Source organism: Mytilus trossulus, chromosome 6, assembly GCF_036588685.1.
Source record: "Mytilus trossulus isolate FHL-02 chromosome 6, PNRI_Mtr1.1.1.hap1, whole genome shotgun sequence".
NCBI lineage: Eukaryota > Metazoa > Mollusca > Bivalvia > Mytilida > Mytilidae > Mytilus > Mytilus trossulus.
In genome coordinates, this window is record NC_086378.1 from 80,939,006 (window position 1) to 80,957,108 (window position 18,103).

The following is an 18,103-nucleotide window of genomic DNA, read 5'->3' on the forward strand; positions in this document are numbered from 1 at the left end:
GGTAGGAAAATATTTGATTGTTGTCGACATTCCAGCACTCATTTTTGTCTAATGGATTTATCATGGAGTACTTTGTTTCATGCACTGATATTTTATTATGTTATCTGGATGAATATGAGGTTTGGAAAGGGTATGTAACATATTGTGTGCGTTGTATATGTTTTTAATCTACTTATCTTATATAATAGATACAAATGGCGGATATTTCTAGTAAAAACAAATCGGCAATCTTATAGTATGCTGCATATTATTAAGTTTTTCTACACATTTGTTTTGCTTGGAAGGTCTGTACAGGTACTTGTTAATGTCTGTTATTCCGTTTAATTTCAAAACGACGATAATAATACAAAAAATCTATTTGTAATAAATTATTATGAAAAAAAAAGTCTGGAAGAAAATGATATTTTTATTCTTTTTTTTTGGCTTACGGCAAACGTTATATAAAAATATGAAGGATAATAGTATGAAGCCAGAGCAGGTAACTACTTTATTCAACATCTTCGTCTTATTCAATTTTAAATATATTCAGAGATTAATTGAGAACTTAACGTTAAGGCAGTAAAAAATTGAAACAACAAAAACACCGATCTCCGAGGAAAATTCAAAAAGGAAATTTCTTAATCAAAAAGCAACACCAAGAGCTAACATACACCAAACGAATGAATAACAACTGTCATATTCAGGACTTGGTGCAGGCATTTTCTTACGTAGCAATGGTGGATTAAACCTGGGGTTTTATAGCTAGCTGAACCTCTCAAATCGGTACTAAAAATACAATGAGAAGATATTAAATTTACATAATATAAGTGTCATTTTGAGTTTACCAGTAAATATACATTTACTTAACTAGAACACACCCGTGATATCACGGGTCAGTCACTAAATTAAAATATATAACTATGCGCAAGCCTTATTTTAGTATTACTTTAGTATTTTCATCTGATAAAGTCATGCCGATTATAAGATACACAGTTTTTCTCTGCTTTCAAATTTTTCTGTTAAACCCGAACTTATCAATTATTGGTAATATTTATTATTTGGAAAACAAAAGGTCCTGGAATGGAGTATTTTTTAATCAACAGCATTGTCCTATTCTATATAGATAAAAATATAAAGTTGAATTCTTTGATTCGATGTTTTTACGTCATGCCCACTAACAAATTGAAAACTGTACCTATACGCCTTATTTTTAGTCCATATTTTTAGTATTCGTATTGTTATCTTAGAAAGTCTTACTGATTAAAATACTACAATAGGTAACAACTTGACACTTTAGTAGTGTCAACCCTGTGATCATGACCCGTGTATATAGTATATTAATCCTGAATACACCGTTTGGTGGTGTGCCTGTCAGATGCGGAACGTATAGATAAGGTAATAGGTAACAGGTGAATATAATTGGTATCGGTATCGGACTGGACCCGGAACTTCTTAATTATTGGCAATATTAATTACGTGGAAAAAAAAGGGTCTGGAGTGGTGTAATTTTTAATCTACACCTTTATACTATATTAGTTGTATATAAAGTTGAATTCTGTGATTCGTCGTTTTTACGTGATGACGGCTGACAAATTGGACCTCGTAATTTTAGTATTATAGATTTCATAATTCAATTTAAACAAACCGCCAGCTTATATAGACTTTTAGAATCTTTTTTTTTTATCATTTTTTTGCGCCTGTCCCAAGTCAGGAGCCTCTGGTCTTTGTTAGTCTTGTATTATTTTAATTTTAGTTTCTTGTGTACAATTTGGAAATTAGAATGGCGTTCATTTAATACTGAACTAGTATATATTTGTTAAGGGGCCAGTTGAAGGACACCTCCGGGTGCGGGAATTTTTCGTTACATTGAAGACCTGTTGGTGACCTTCTGCTGTTGTTTTTCTATGGTCGGGTTGTTGTATCTTTTATACATTTCCCATTTCGATTCTCAATTTTATTTCAGAATCTTATATTTACAATGCATCACATTACAACTATATTAGATATGAATGATCACAAGAAGAAAACGTGAGACTATTAAAACGTATATTTTCGAAGAGGGACAACAAAAAGACGAACAGTCGAACACTTCCACCAAAAAAGAAGCACATGGACAAATGTAGCGAGAAGGCGATCTGTCTAAAACTTTATCATGAAATTGGGATTTGTTTTATATCTTCTTTAATCTCTTTGACTTTGAAATATATATATATGCATATCCTAAACAACTTTCTGGTTAAAATATAAGTAGAAAAAAGTTTTAAAAAAAACTCTACGTAAATTTCAAACGGAAAGTTTCTTATTAAATGGCAAATTAGGCCAAAACACTTAATGCGAATAGAAAACAACTGTCATATTTTTGACTTGGAACAGGTGTTTTCTTGTGTAGAGAAGTGTGGATTAAACATGGTTTTATAGCTAGTTAAACCTCTCACTTGTATAAAAGTTGCATCAGCATAAAATAGCAATATAATGATAATAATGTGTGAACAGAAGAAACAGACATAAAACACAGATATTTCTCGTGGTTTTTAAATAAAAGTTTGACCCTTAGTTTCCCGGTTTGAATTGTTTTTTTTCACAAATTATTTTTGGGCCATTTCAAGCTTGCTGTTCGGTGTTAGCCCAGTATCCGATTTGAAGGCCATACTTTGCTCTATAATTGTAAACTTTTTATACGTTGTCAATTGGATGGAGAATGGTCTGATTGGAACTCATACAACATCTTCTCCTCTATGATAATAGATAAAAATGTCAATAACATACAAAATCTGATGTGTGCTTAATTAAAGTATTTAAGGTGGTACCCAACACCTAGACTAAATTTTTTTTGGCTCGTTTAATTTTCAATTTTTTTTTACAAAATACTTACTTTGACTCTTTGACAAAAATATAAAAAAATCAAAACATTTGAACCAACCGTTTTATCAGAAAAATTACACTGGTTATATAGCAGTTTGACTCCCTGTAGTGTTAGGTACCACTTTAATCAAGAAAGATTGTTTATTTCATCGTCAATTGGCTATGATAGATAGTTGTCTCTGGAAGAATCATACCACATATTTTATGATTATAAAGATGGGAGACGACACTCGTATTGCTGACCTAGGACATGCTCTTTCAACTTTCAACATTGGTTTTTAGGTTTATTTTGTGGTTTGTTTTTGCTCAAAAATGTTTTTCAATTATCTTAAAACGATATAAAATGTAACATAGAGGTTGTTTATTTTAGGCGAGGGGACACCTAACTGTTCCAAAGGTAGACCATACATTGATAACTCACATTACGTATGTTTCTGGTTGATTGAAACATTTAATGACTTCGACACTAGTTTAAACCTCTGCCAGAATGACAATGGAAGCTTAGGAATTATTCCAAATCAGAACACGCTGGATTGGTTGAATGTTTACAAAGGGGAAATCGGGTACGTACATTTGAATTTAAGGTATCAAAAAGAGCAATTCTGTCATCTAGGATTAATTATCAATAAGAAATAACCAACTTTAACTATTTATTCGATAACTTTTTTCCATTTGAATATAATGGCCTTGCTACATAAGAAAAATCCTTCCAAAAGAGAGGCTAGTTGCATAAACATACGATTTTAATTGAGCACACACGGCTATTATTATAGAGACACTGCCATTAAAAAAGGTATTTAAACATAATAATTTTGTAAACTGAACTGCAAGGCCGCTGTAAAAATACGAAACAATGGTAAATTTCAGCGTTTGATGATGATGGCTGCTCAACGTAAAAATATGTTCTTAAATTGTTCTTTTATAATAAATCATTTAGGATCTGAGGATTCAGATTCATCATGCAAAAATTAATTTAGATCGTCTTATTGTTTTATATCATTTTAGTCAATTATATCGTAAACTGTTTTGGGTCGTACACGTGTACATTGTTGGCTTTCAAATAATTTTTTTATGACGATATATCACATAAACTGTAGCAATTTTACCTGACCATATCGGGAAACAGGTATATAGTCGGATCTTAACACGTACGTGTGATTTGTTTAAACCGGTTTTCGATAAAAATATACGAAGAAATGTCAAAATGTTTAGGACTTAATTAAATCCGTATTTACGGTAAGATTGTGCAAGCATGCTATTTTTATTGCGTCTTACACTTTGAGAAGCGAATAATCTGTAACTACTTTATTCAAATATTCTGTAAAAACGTTAATTTTGAGCTATGAAAGTCAAGTGGCTAGAGAATTTTCCTGAGGAAGTTTTAAAAAAGTGCAAATTTTTTTTTTACATTGGGTTAGCTTTCATTAGTCTTCACTATCGATAGATTAACAACTTTTGGTTATATTTATAATTCAGAATCATCATTGAAGGTGGAGCGCGATTGCGCAGTTAATTAATTATATGGATGTGCCATTTGTATGATGAGTGACATTCCGTGGTATTATGTGCCAAATCGAAAAAGTTATACGAGAATTGTCTCCCCTTAACAGGTTCATTTTTTTATAATTATGTTTAGGTTTCTGATATAATTTTGAATAATTACATAATGAATCAATGCAATATATTTCAGTTTTTGTTATTGATGTATCAAAACAATTGATGTACGAATATAATTTCATAAATTTGAAACGTTTAAAATTTTTACATACCAATATAAAGAACTTTAAATCATTTTTGAAATAGACTATAATTAAAAATTGCATGAAATTACTTCCCTTCATGATAAATTGATTGGGAAATGAGCCAGAGTTATCTATTTGTGATAACAGAGAGGGACTAGCAAGCAAATTTTGATTGCAGCTAATTCACTGTTAAAACAATGTTCCACTATAAACGAATGTTATTTTATACAAATATAAGGACTTAGTTAGCTAAATCTACAAATTTTATTTGAAATTATGAATTTTTATTGCAATAGATTAATATGCTACGATGATAAAGCGCGTCGGACGTATACAATTTAAAATGTTTTCAGTACTGGGTCGATACCTTTGCTGATGAGCTATGTTATCAGTACTTTGATACTGATCCGATTGCATTTTTTAATTGATTAATAATAAGTTTTAAAATTACAACAGCTCTATAGTTTCAGATCTCTCAGATGAATTTAACTATCATTTTATGCCTTTTTTTTGGTCATATAGCTTCAAATGTTTTGATTCTATACTTTCTTGGCTCTCACATTTACTGTTAGAGATATCATGATAAGGGTTACTCCGGAAAAGTGGTATAGCTTTAAGTGTATGATTATACGTACAGACTATACCTTTATGTCACTATTCGAATTGCCAAAAATTTCAATTCCGGGCCTAAGACTTTTGAATTTTAACTTTGAAATAATCCTCAACTCGTTATCGATTTGGCCTTCCAAACAAGTTGCTTTGATCCAACGCCATTGATGTGTTCAGTGTAGACGAAACTTGCATTTCGGTTTGCAAATTGGTCATTTTGTTTGACGGATGCGGTGAATTGTTTTTCTTTTCTTATCTTTATCAAGTTAAATTATAGTAAACATTTACAAGTTATTCAGCTAAATATTATAATATATAGAAATATAATAATATTTACAACGATAATACTATTAATCATAAAGATTACTTTGTACAGGAAGGAATATAAGGAGTTCTACATAGGTTATAAAAGGGACATTTTGAATAACCTTGTGACATTGGATGGTCGTCTGCAGAACTGGGCTCCGTGGGAAGGTGATGAACCTAGTGGAGGTCCGCAGGATACCTGCGTTTCGTCGTTTAACAGAGATGGTACTTTCTGGGATGAAGATTGTACTTACACATACCATGCTATATGTCAGTGGCCAAAATTTCTTGGTAGGGTAAATATTCATTATATTAATATATGCATATTATATATCTATAGGTATAACTGCTGTCTGGGTATTTAGAACTATATTTCAGAATAATAAGCCAAGAATATACGGACCAAGCAAATAGTTTCTTGATATCTAATGTATTTATAAATATTTGTTCAACCTGTACAAATTTGTTTACGAACAGGAATTTTAAAAACTTTAATCTATAAAATGAACAACTTGATAATTGCATAACATTGCTTAATTGGCCAAACTAACATCATGAAACAGCCAATATAAGGTAACTGGTCAAATGAATATGAAATACAAGAGATTTGGAGGTAAATGTCAATGATTATCATTACAACAACTCGGAGAAAACCCATTTGGGACAATCTATTGTTATCAATTATTATTACTGTATAAGTCATGTGATTCTGATATCCCACTTCATTTATTGGACTACTTTTTAACGCAACTATTTCACAGTATACTTTGAAAAAGGATTATCTGCTTGTAGATTAATTTCCTTGACGTCTAACGATCATGTTTAAGATTTTTAGCCGTAGTGTTTTCAGTTTATTTTCGACTTATGAGTTTGACTGTCCCTCTGGTATCTTTCGTCCCGTCATGTCAACCGATATGCATACATTAGCTCCAAAGATTACAAATACTGTGAAAAAATTACGTATTAGCACATTATTATCAAAGGTAGGTTGGTGGATGAAAGCTTTCGTTTGTAATACATGGTGTTGGCACGTGATCTGTTTTCGTATCCCATTAAAGTGAAGCGAATAAATAATCGAAAATGAATCCATTACGAAACACCTGAGAGTCTTAATTTGCAGGTTCATGTTTTCCATATGGACTGCAAATTTACGTTCTACGACCCAAGTAAGTCATAAAAAAACGTCGTTATTTTTCCAACAAGTTATCTTTTAGCCATAAATAATATTAACTTACTTGAGGACTGGTGTGAATTTACAAAACTGAACAAGAGTGTCGAATCCTTTGAAGTCAGTTTTCTCTGATGAAAAGGTAAGATGTTGGCTGAGTAACTTATACATTCTGAAAACCTGAGTAATAGGTTGCTGGGAGGATAGTAGTCTTAAGGACTAACAATAAAACTTCAGCGAAACTTTCATATGGGTAGATGTAAGCACCAGTATAAATCGATGTAGAAAAAAAAGTCCAGGGATCTTACAAAATAAATCTGAGGGTGTAATATTGATGTGCTTTGTTTAACAAGAATTACATTTACTATTTTATCTGAAAGAAAAAATAAAGAAAGGGTTCAATTCATCATAATATTAATACAACATAAGCCATTTTTAATATAATCGTTACATTTGTTTTGTTAACAGCCAAATTTTGGGATGCAACAACAACGAATGTAGCAGCAACCGAAAACGAGACTACAACTGCCACAACAGAAGCATTATCAAATAAAAACAAAATTGAAACTACCACCAGTGACGTCACAACAGAAAATATTAGACCTGTAACAACAGCACATAATATGGAGGTCACAACAGATCAATCTTGTCGGTGTATTTGCAAATCAGAGAACGTCAACACTACTATAAGTGTAGAAGAAAAAGCTGAAATAGCAGCAAACATTTCAAAGGAACTTTCTGTAAATAAAGAGACTTTGTCGTCAACTATTCGATCAAAAACATCAGCTAAAGACGACAGACCATCTTCTGCCAGTATAGGATATATAGGAGTGATACTATTAGTCACTGTCTTTGGTGGACTTATTATTTTAGATATTCCTGGTTTCGTGACAATTGTAAAATTACGATTTTATGATTTGAAAAGGTGTTGCCAAATATTCAAATCGTAATAAATTCAAGTAACTGTCTCATGCAGTCTTTATGTACATCAGGGTTTTCATATCTATAATATCAATTAAATAATTAGACTTGAATGTCAATATTATTTCGAATGATGTTTTAAACCGAACAAAATTCAGCTCAGTTGTTATTTTTATCAATATTTTCTCCTTAAAGGGTTTTAAAAAATTAAATATTTAAACACTGCTATAAATGAAGAAATGGTAATACCCTTAAGAATTATTTCATTAAAAAAATAAAATAAAATTATCGGATGTATTCATATCCAAATGTGTTGATAATTCAGAATTTGACGTTTTTTTCAACGGATTGTATTACAGTAAAAATCCAAACCACAACACCTAAAGCTAAACCATATAAAAAATCGTCATATAAGTATGAGAAAACATACCAAACTCCAAGATAAATTCAGATAATGAAAAAATCAGACGCTCGACGAAATACAACCAATGGAGCAAATTGGAAACACTTATTTACCGGGTATATTATATTAGTAGTTGTTTTGAATTCGTTCTATTGGTTGTATTTATAAACATTTTATTTATATATAGTTTCTGGCCACACTCTTTGTGGAACCTGTCCATTGCATTTATAAATTAACTGTCTGTTAATTTGTTCGCTTCAAAAAACCATTTATAAAATGATTGCCACTGGAAATGAAGTAATAAATAAGTTTTCCAAGACAACCAGTTTTACTTCATTATTTGTTATTTGTAATAAACCTTCCATGAACAAAACCAAAATAAATGAGGAATGGTGCAAAAGAAATGGTATTCGCAATAAATCTTATTATAATAACGAATTTTTATAATAAGAAATTATATATTACTGAATACCACTTACTTTTTATTTTGTTGAAAAAAAGATTCATTAAAGTTAGTATACCGTCTAGTTTTTGACCTGCTAAAATGAATTTGATGATCAAATAAGTACATTTGTAATAAAACTTGAAGGCAACATTTCATTAAACACCAGGGTAAATGTAGAGTGTAAACTCGAACATAAAATATAGCATTATTTTTCAGGAATTTTGTTTTTTTCATAAATTTTAAAATTGAAAAATATCAATGACTATAACAATCAAACTAAAAGGTATTCTATTCATTTCATTGTTAATTTTTAAAAGCCACATTGAACATTGTTTTTCAAACTTTTTTTTCTTCACATGTATATTTTACAATATAAAGATATCAATTACTATACCAAGAATCATAAAAGGTAATCTCATCATGGCATTGTCAATTTTTAAAAGTTACATCAAACTTTGTTTTTCAAACCTTTTTTTTAAATGTATATTTTGCAATTAAAAGATATCAGTGACTATAGCAAAAAGCATAAAAGGTAATCCAATCATGTCATTGTCAATTTTGAAAAGCTACATCAGACCTAAATTTTCAGGACTTTTTTGTGTGTATATTTTACAATATACAAATATCAATGACTACAACAATAAAAAATCCGTTCATTCTATTGACAATTTTCAATACAGAAATAAAACTTTAAATACTTGAACAAATGACATAAATGTTAATGGATTTGGGATTAACAGATTCTATGATATTTGCTGAAGGGAGAATGACAATTAGATAATAAAAGAGAGAAAAAAGATATAATTCCTGATTGTCCATTAGTTCTTTTTGACCTATAATGACAAATTTCCGGCATTAAGAAATCTAATCGATTTTTCAAGAACTTTTAAACAGAGTAGGTTCTCGTCTGACATACATTTATACAATAGGAGGATACGGTATGGTCGGATAAGTGTTTTTACTAAAGATGCAAGAACAGTTATGAGACTATTTGTTTTCTTTCACCATTCCAACGGTTTATTTTCTCATGGATATCTCATGGCGTACTTGGTTTCAATCCATGACAGTTTATGCTATTATATGGACTGATATGAACTTTGAAAAATGTAAGTAGCATAATGTGTTTATTTGTTGTTTTAGTTTTATTATAGCTTTTTATAATTTTAATTATATATAAAGAATTATTAGAAGGAAACTTTCGAGCATCAATAATTTTATTTTTCAAAGGGGCACAAATAAAAAATGACGAACAGTCGAACACTCGAACAAACCAACGCAACTGAAACGAAGCAAACCAACGCGAATACAACTTAAAATTGCTTTACATCTATAAGTTTAAATTAAAAAGGCTTGTTTACATATGGAGGGGATGTATACTTTTTAAAATTTATTGAATGAGGAGTAAGATTTGAAAGACGCAACCGATATCTTCTTTGTTTTGAATGCCGCCGCTGTAAATTTGGCGTGAATTATATCAAGGAAAGTACCCTGTTTGCTTTGTTTTAAATATTGAAAAAATAATTAACAGACTTATGAAAGTTAAGGTATACTCTAACGTCAGTATAATTAGTTATATTCAATGGTATGTAGGATGGTCAGCTCGTTACGTTAATTTAAATGTTTTACATGAGATAAACAGATGACTTTTTTCAAAGTTAGTATCTTCGGAAGTGTTCACAGAAGAAGGAAGTGAGTATCTTAGGTTTATGTTTAATTAAATGTTGATTTTCCAAGATTAATATTCAATACATAATTTCTATCATTTCAAGTAATTTTGATCTTTCCGTATTTATGGTCCATGAGTGTTCACATATTCTTCAAATGTGTAGTTCGTAAAACAATGAGAAGGACCTAAAAAAAATAGCCATATCAATCTAAGGTCAATTTTGTCTGAGTGAGTTGGAACCTTAATTTCCTAATAAGTTTATAAACAGACAATTTTAGAAAGGTTGAGTATCACAGTATTGACTCTTACGCTGATGAATCCCTCGGGGTCTGATTGTTTACCAGCAGAGGTATTGGAAAAGTGCTGTAAAAATATATCCTTATTTTGCTAAAGATAAATGCATCATAGGCAGTAACCGAAATTTGGTTTGCTAGATAAAATTATAAAACAAGAATGATTTTGAAGTCACAGAAATGATTCAGGTTGTATGGCATGTAAAGTTTATTGTTGCGTAGGTATTTTATTTTTTGGGGGGGCTGATTGCCTTTTTAGAAATATGGAAAACTGTAGTACGGTGTTAGGTATTTGTCTCATTGGCTATCATACCAAAATGTTTATACTTTTATATGAACGGGTAACGATCGTCGTATTGACAACTATGACATCTTTCAAAACAATACAACTGCTTCTTACATTTGTTTTTAATTTCTTTTTTTGTTTGTTATGTTTTTTTGCTGCTTTTTACAACTTGAAATCTCTTTAACTTAAAAAAAATTAAATAAAACGTACGATGCCATAATTGCAAATACATAAAAATCTTGTTTATTTAAGGCGACGGAACACCGACTTGCATCAAAGGTTCACCGTATATTGACAACACACAGTACGTGTGTTTCTGGTTAATCGAAACACTTAATAACTTCAGCACCAGTTTGCAACTTTGTCAGCGTGATCACGGAAGCTTAGGAATTATTCCAGATCAGAATACTCTGAATTGGCTAAATGTCTACAGGACGGATGCTGGGTATGTACATTTGCGATTAAAAGTATACTCGGCATTTTTGATATTTCAATTAACATGCTGAACCTCTGAATATGGCAATTACTGCATATCATGTTGTTTGTCTTGTTCATATAAAAAAAGACGCACAACAGAAGAAAAATAAGTTAAATTTAACGCTTGAGTCTTAATTAAATGCATACAAACATTTGTTTAATTATTGCTGTGTCTATATATTGAAAAACCCTATTTGACATTATGTAAATAGTTATCAAAGTTACCAGGCTTATGACTTGATACGCTAGATGCGCGATTCGTCTACATAATACTCATCAGTGCTGTTCAGATCAAAATAGTTAAAAAGCCAAACAAGTATTGAGTTGTATATATATATAAGAGGGGCGTAATATACCAGAGGATCATTCAAATACATCAATAAAAAATAAACTGACAACTCCATGGCTCAAACAAGAAAAAGACTCACAGACAAACACTATTAAACAAGACACAACATAGGAAACTAAAGAATATGCAACACGAACCCAACTTAAAACTGTGGATGATATAAAGTGCTTCAGAAGGGTAAATTTGAATGCAAAACTACTTATAACAGACATGCATGGAATGTCGATGTATTTTGCAACCATATATGGACCCTTACACAATCTTTTTAGAACATAGAACATAATTTTTAATGGTAGATCCAGAAAGACCATTGTACCTACAACAAAATAAAAATGGTATGGTTGCTTTTAATAGACTACCACTTGTTACGTTCTGCCACCAATATTCTAATAGTCTACGGGGATTCCATCTCCACAGTAGTCAATACTAATGTTTTAGCATTGACCATGATTTTTATGTTCATTATTATCAGGTGAAACTCGCCGAAAGTTAAAAATCGCTGTTTTAACCAGTCTGTTATTTTTATGATCTTTTGAATTTTTCAAGCTCCATGTAATTTAATATTTTTGACTTTTCAAAGATTTTCACGTTAAACGTTCTTTAGGGTTTTGCAATATTTTTATTCATCTGCCCCTTACAATTATTTTCTGCATAAGAAAATGTCTGTACCAAGTCGGAAAATGACAGTTGCTATCCATTCGTTTGGTATGTTTTAGCTTTTTTATTTTTCCATTTGATTAAGGACTTTCTGTTTTGAATTTTCCTCGGATTTCAGTGTTTTTGTGATTTTACTTTTTACACTATATTCCTCATGTATGGCGTAAATGAAGATAATTTTAATCAACAACATTGTCCTATATTAGTTATAAAAAGTTGAATTCTTTGATTCACCGTTTTTACGTCATGTCGGCTAATAAATTGGAAACTGTACCTTATTTTAAGTCTATATTTTTAGTATCCATATTGTCATTTTATAAAGTCATGCTGATTGAAATACTACAGTAAGAAACAATGGGACAATGATGAATTAAGTAGTGTCAACCCTGTAAATATGACCCGTGTATATAGCAAATCCCAAATACACCGTTCATGATTTATCTATTTGTTGTATTGATCTTTCAAATAACTTTCAATGAGATATCGATTGATAACTTAATGTGTAGCATAATTTACTAGTATTTATGATACTGTGGATTCATTTGTTGAAAACCAATTTTCATGGATTTCGTGGTTATCTCGGAACCACAAATTCCAATATCAAACGAATTACACCTGTATAGGCATGTATGCAGACTTTGGCAAAACCACGATATCAAATATCTACGAAGATGAAATTTATTTCTTCAATCCGCGAAAATAGGTACCCACGAAAATATATGAAACTACAGAAGTTAGTGTTATATAAATAAACAACAAGCCATACCTGTGTAATTTTGAACCCTTTAATGTGTACACCTATGACGTTTACCGTTAACACAATTTAAATTGTTTTAAGGATAATGCTATTTAAAAGTTTTCTATGTGCAGGAAACAACTGAACGAGTTTTACGTCGGTTATATAAAAGACGCTTCGAACGGTCTTGTGACTTTAGATGGCCGACAGCAAAACTGGGCACCCTGGAAGAGTGGGCAACCAAGTGGTGCGACAGGTGCTTCCTGTGTAACTTCGTTTAATCTGGATGGTACTTTCTGGGAAGAATTTTGTACTGATACATACTATGCTATATGTCAATGGCCAGCATATTTTGGTAAGGTGAATATCCATTATGTCCATGTAATGTATCTATTTTTCCTGAATTTTCAAGAATTACATTTAAAATTAAGGGAGCCGGGATCATAAATATCGAGCAAATACTACATGCAAATTGATTGATATCGAATGTACATGTATTTATATTTGTTTGTTTAAACTGTTCAAATTTGTTGACGAAACAGAAGTTTGAAAAATAAAAACAGAATAAACAAGTTGAGATTGGAAAAGCATCGATTAATTGGACAAAGCAATGAAATTAAAAAAATCAACAAAACAGTCGTTTCTGTTCGAATCAAAACAATTTAAGGAGATTTGGGAAAACATCAATCGATCAGCATAAATAATCAGACAAATCAAATCATACGATCGGCAATGATGTACCATTCCATTTGTCTAGCTTAAAATCGTTCCACATCTGAGTATATTCGTAGAAAAAATCAACATTGACAATGAAAAAAGTATACATGTAACAATACACATCAGTACGAAATAAACAGTTCATTCATACCCAAAAACTTGATACCAATATCACCCATTCACGAGAAAGAAATGTTGAAGATAAAACAGAAAAGCAGTTGTTGATTAAAAAGATACAGAAGGATGGAGGGTGAAGGAAATCTTCAAAATGCATTTAACTTTATTCATTTTGTATCATACTTATACTATTGCCCACAAAAACCTAGTATTTATAAGCTTAAATATCGAGATAATTAACTACAATTCAATTTGATTTGTACACTCAAGTTGGTTGTTTTTAAAGGAAATGACAATTAATACAAAATCGTATAAACGTACAGTAGAAGGAATTCGATTTAAAAAAATTTCCATATATTCCGGCTATCCTCATTTTTACTGGTGACGTAAGTATTGTAAATAGCACTTCTGTGGGAACTACTGTTTTATCCAAATAAAGGCAACAGTAGTATACCGCTGTTCAAAGTTCATAAATCGATTTAAAAGAAAAAAATCCGGGTAACAAACTAAAAGGTGAGGGAAACACATCACTGAACAAGCACACAATTTTATTAAGGGGACGGCGTATGACCACTTCCCGCTGCGTTGAAGACCCATTAATGGCCTGCTCTTTGGTAGGGGTGTTGTCTCTATGATATATGTATAGACCGCTATTAATTTTAATTAAATATTTGTATTCGCAGATCAGATTATTTCAGTAAAATGAAAATTCGGCAAAGTGCAGAACAGAGTCGACGGCCTTTTTTTTTAAAGTCAATACTGTTTGAGGGACATGTAACCTTTTTTTAAGATGCATACGTAATCTATCAAATTTGATAACGATTATTTACAAGTTAAACATATGATTTAAATTACAAGTATAGTTCTTTCAAAACTGTGCTGGTGAATGGTAGTCTTGGGGAACACAGTCCAACAGCGGTACGTTTATTACAGTGGGAAGACAAACAAAGATAAAAAAAATCGTAAAGGAATAGATGGTGCTATGATAGTTGTTTGCTTTTACAAGAAAATAAAATATTTACATATTAATACAACTCAGCTTTATTATAATTTTTTATTAACAGCGAAATTTTGGAACCCAACAACAACTAATGAAGCAACAACAGAAAAATATTCTACAACTGCGACAATAGAAACTTCCACACTTGAAGAAACAACAGAAAACACCATGCCTGTAACAACAGCACATAACTTCGAGAGAACAACGGATCGATCGTGCCGGTGTAACTGTAAAACAGTAAATTTGAAAGTTAACTATACTATAAGTGTCGAACTAAAGGCTGAAATAGCAGCGAACATTTCAAAGGAACTTTCTGTAAATGTAGATACTTTGTCGTCAACTATTCGATCAAAGACATCAGCTAAAGACGACAGACCATCTTCAGCTAGTATAGGATATATAGGAGTGATACTATTGGTCATTGTATTTGGTGGACTTATGATTTTAGATCTTCCTGTTTTTTTGATAGATTTGAAATTACGATTGCATAATTTGAAATGTTGCCAAAAATCAAATCAAACTCAATGTTAACATAATCTGAGCAAGAAATTTTATAACAGCCTCAACACTTAATGTTAAATAAGGTTTTCCTAATTTAAATTTAATATTTTTTCCTGTTTAACTTACTCAAGCTTAAATGTTTATGGAGCAGAATTCAGTCTTGAAATTATTTTTAATCGATATTTTCTAATGAGAGGGTTGTTACATCAATTACCATTCAGCTAGATGTCAATAGCAATTACGTTAAACATACATTTAGCTACACATTGCTGCTTAAGTACTACGAGAAACATGTTTCTTCTTTAAGATTTATACATTTGAGTGAATTTCCAGGTTAAAAGTAAAACCACAGAGTTACTGCACTCCGATGATTTACTTTTAAAACAAACAGTATGTCGTTGTTACAGGAGATTATGAATTCCAACTATAAAGGATATACTCTTCGTTTTTAAGAAATAAATGTCAATAACATTTATGATTGCTCATTTAAAAACAAAATGGTGGACGTCGCATGGCGAGGGTTCTACAGATTATACTGTTTCCAGTGAGTTTTTCATTGTTTGATAAATACTGTGAAAGAGGGACGAAAGATACCAATGGGACAGTCAAACTCATAAATCTAAAATATACTGACAACGCCATGGCTAAAAATGAAAAAGACAAACAGACAAACAGACAAACAATAGTACACATGACACAACATAGAAAACTATAGAATAAACAACACGAACCCCACCAAAAACTAGGGGTGATCTCAGGTGCTCAAAAAGGATAAGCAGATCCTGCTCCTCATGTGGCACCCGTCGTGTTGCTTGTGTGATAACAAATCCGGTAAATAGTATAATTTGGTAGGTCACATTCATGACAGGGAAGGGGATTGTAGTTACGACGTAAGGAACATATCCGATATCATTTGTGAAACGGCTATTCCATAACGGTCAACCAACTCGTGATGGCGTCCGTAAAATTTACGAAGGGATGATTTCAACTTCACCATTTGGAACTCTTGGTTTAATAGCTTCCTTGTGAACCCTCTATCAAGAAAATCATGATAGGAAATGCAAGCACGGGAATATCGTATCAATTGGGAGAAATATACCCCGTATGCAGGTGCTGCTGGAATGTTGCTACTTAGAAAAGGAAATTTTACAATTGGAAAGCTGAAATCATCTCTTTTGTCGTAAAGTTTTGTTTTCAACCGACCTTCATTGTCAATTTCTAGATGTAAATCAAGATATGAGGTCGACTTAACTGTATCTGAAAATTTTGTGTTAATATAGATATATTAAGCTATGCTAAAAGACGTTCATAAAAAAATACAAATTGTAAGTCTCTAAGAAAAGATTTCCTCGGTTATTTGTTTAATAAAAAGAATTAATTTTGGTACAAGTTGCAGTTTATGAATTGTGATGATGTATAGACTCATTGGTGGTACAGAATATGACCTATTTAAAAGAAACTTGGTGACGGTTGTGTTTTTTCTCGAATGATAAAATTAGAAAGATACAAAATTGGTTGTAATGAATACTATGATTTTAACAGTGAAATAAGAACAGATAATTTCAAATTAAGAAATGATGGTAAATCTTTTTATATCTATGAAAAAATTACGTAAAACATGTGTTGCAAACTGAATTACCCTGGGAATAGACAGAAAAACATATTACAGTCATTCCTTATAATTGAATTTTGAAGAAACATTTTACACTTAAAATTGAAATATTGTAAAACAAATATGATAGTTTCTAGTTGACGTCATATAAGAATAGATGTTTCAAAACATTATCTTTGAAGTTGTAACAAACGATTGATTACAGCGCAGTAAAAGATGTAGTACGTACTTTATTTTAGTTAAACGCATTTAAATAAAAATATACACTAATAGAAGAAACGCAAATTTCAATATTTAATGCTTATTCCAGAAAAATCATGACAACTAAGGCATCATTGGTTCTTTGGTCCAGTTTTATTAAAATTTTAACATATAATATTTAATCAGGGAATTTGTGTTAAAATGACATGTGCAATTTTTTATTATTTTGTATAATTTTTTTCCGTTTATATCATTGTTTAAAACATTTGCATTGATAGGAAAGAGAATAAAACAGCTGTGTCATGAAATTTTTTAAATATAGCGACAGTTTTAGCTGGTTTGTACCTTAATGATTGAAATAATGTGCCATGAAAATAGTCATGTTTATGGTATCAATTTTAGTGCATCAGACAATGTCAGCTGATTTCACATCAGTTATTTTCGAGGCTAAACCATATATGGAAATCCCATATTAATTCAAAATGTAAAATTCATTTTCAAATATTATGTCAATGTCGTTTGTTCTGATAATTCTGACAATAAAACTATGGGAATGTTTGTCATTTAAACTATGGGAATGTTTGTCAATAGTCCCTAATTTTTTGTTAAAGATAAATCTATGATGAAAATTGTATACTTCAACGTTGAGTGTTTCAGTATACGTTGAGGTCACATGGAAATTGACTCAATATTTATTTAACCGACATTCAGTTTAAAACAACTACGTCTGACAAGGTTAATTACTAGTGTTGTTTATAGTTACATGTATATACAATTATCATATGCATCAATAATGTATATATTGCATGTTTTTATTTGAAATGCTGTTGAATATTGAATAAAAGTTATCGTAATTTCCCTGTTGTGCCTTAAATCTTGATATCCTTGCAGTATTTTTGGGGTTTACGTTTATATTGTCTAGTTTTTTGAAATACTTTCACATAAATATATATGTATTCGCTTATTAAGATTGTAATGAAAAGAAAAATGTAACATTCAGCCACATATTCGACACATTAAAATTGAAATTATCTATATTGAAAGTATCATCAACTA

General features: G+C 30.9%; 2 protein-coding genes across 2 annotated transcripts; both read left to right on the forward strand.

The window, feature by feature from the left end:
- The first annotated feature begins 5,162 nt into the window (after positions 1-5,162).
- LOC134723046 (uncharacterized) lies at positions 5,163-7,661 on the forward strand. The gene is made up of 3 exons (XM_063586680.1): positions 5,163-5,188; positions 5,569-5,789; positions 7,135-7,661. Exons 1-3 carry the CDS (start codon positions 5,163-5,165, stop codon positions 7,614-7,616), a joined length of 729 nt encoding a protein of 242 aa, XP_063442750.1. The 3' UTR covers positions 7,617-7,661.
- Positions 7,662-9,495: 1,834 nt separating this feature from the next.
- Positions 9,496-16,101, forward strand: LOC134723047 (uncharacterized). Its single transcript, XM_063586682.1, has 4 exons — positions 9,496-9,541; positions 10,933-11,125; positions 13,034-13,254; positions 14,798-16,101. The coding sequence occupies exons 1-4, from the start codon at positions 9,496-9,498 to the stop codon at positions 15,262-15,264; spliced, it is 927 nt and encodes a 308-aa protein (XP_063442752.1). The 3' UTR covers positions 15,265-16,101.
- Positions 16,102-18,103: the final 2,002 nt, after the last annotated feature.

Bases quoted from the DNA above. Each gene is read 5' to 3' on its own strand.
- LOC134723047 (XM_063586682.1), top strand. From the start codon at position 9,496: ATGACAGTTTATGCTATTATATGGACTGATATGAACTTTGAAAAAT. The intron at 9,542-10,932 runs GTAAGTAGCATA...TGTTTATTTAAG, and splicing joins TGATATGAACTTTGAAAAAT to GCGACGGAACACCGACTTGC. The intron at 13,255-14,797 runs GTAAGGTGAATA...TTTTATTAACAG, and splicing joins TCAATGGCCAGCATATTTTG to CGAAATTTTGGAACCCAACA.
- LOC134723046 (XM_063586680.1), top strand. From the start codon at position 5,163: ATGATAAGGGTTACTCCGGAAAAGTG. The intron at 5,189-5,568 runs GTATAGCTTTAA...TACTTTGTACAG, and splicing joins AGGGTTACTCCGGAAAAGTG to GAAGGAATATAAGGAGTTCT. The intron at 5,790-7,134 runs GTAGGGTAAATA...TTTTGTTAACAG, and splicing joins TCAGTGGCCAAAATTTCTTG to CCAAATTTTGGGATGCAACA.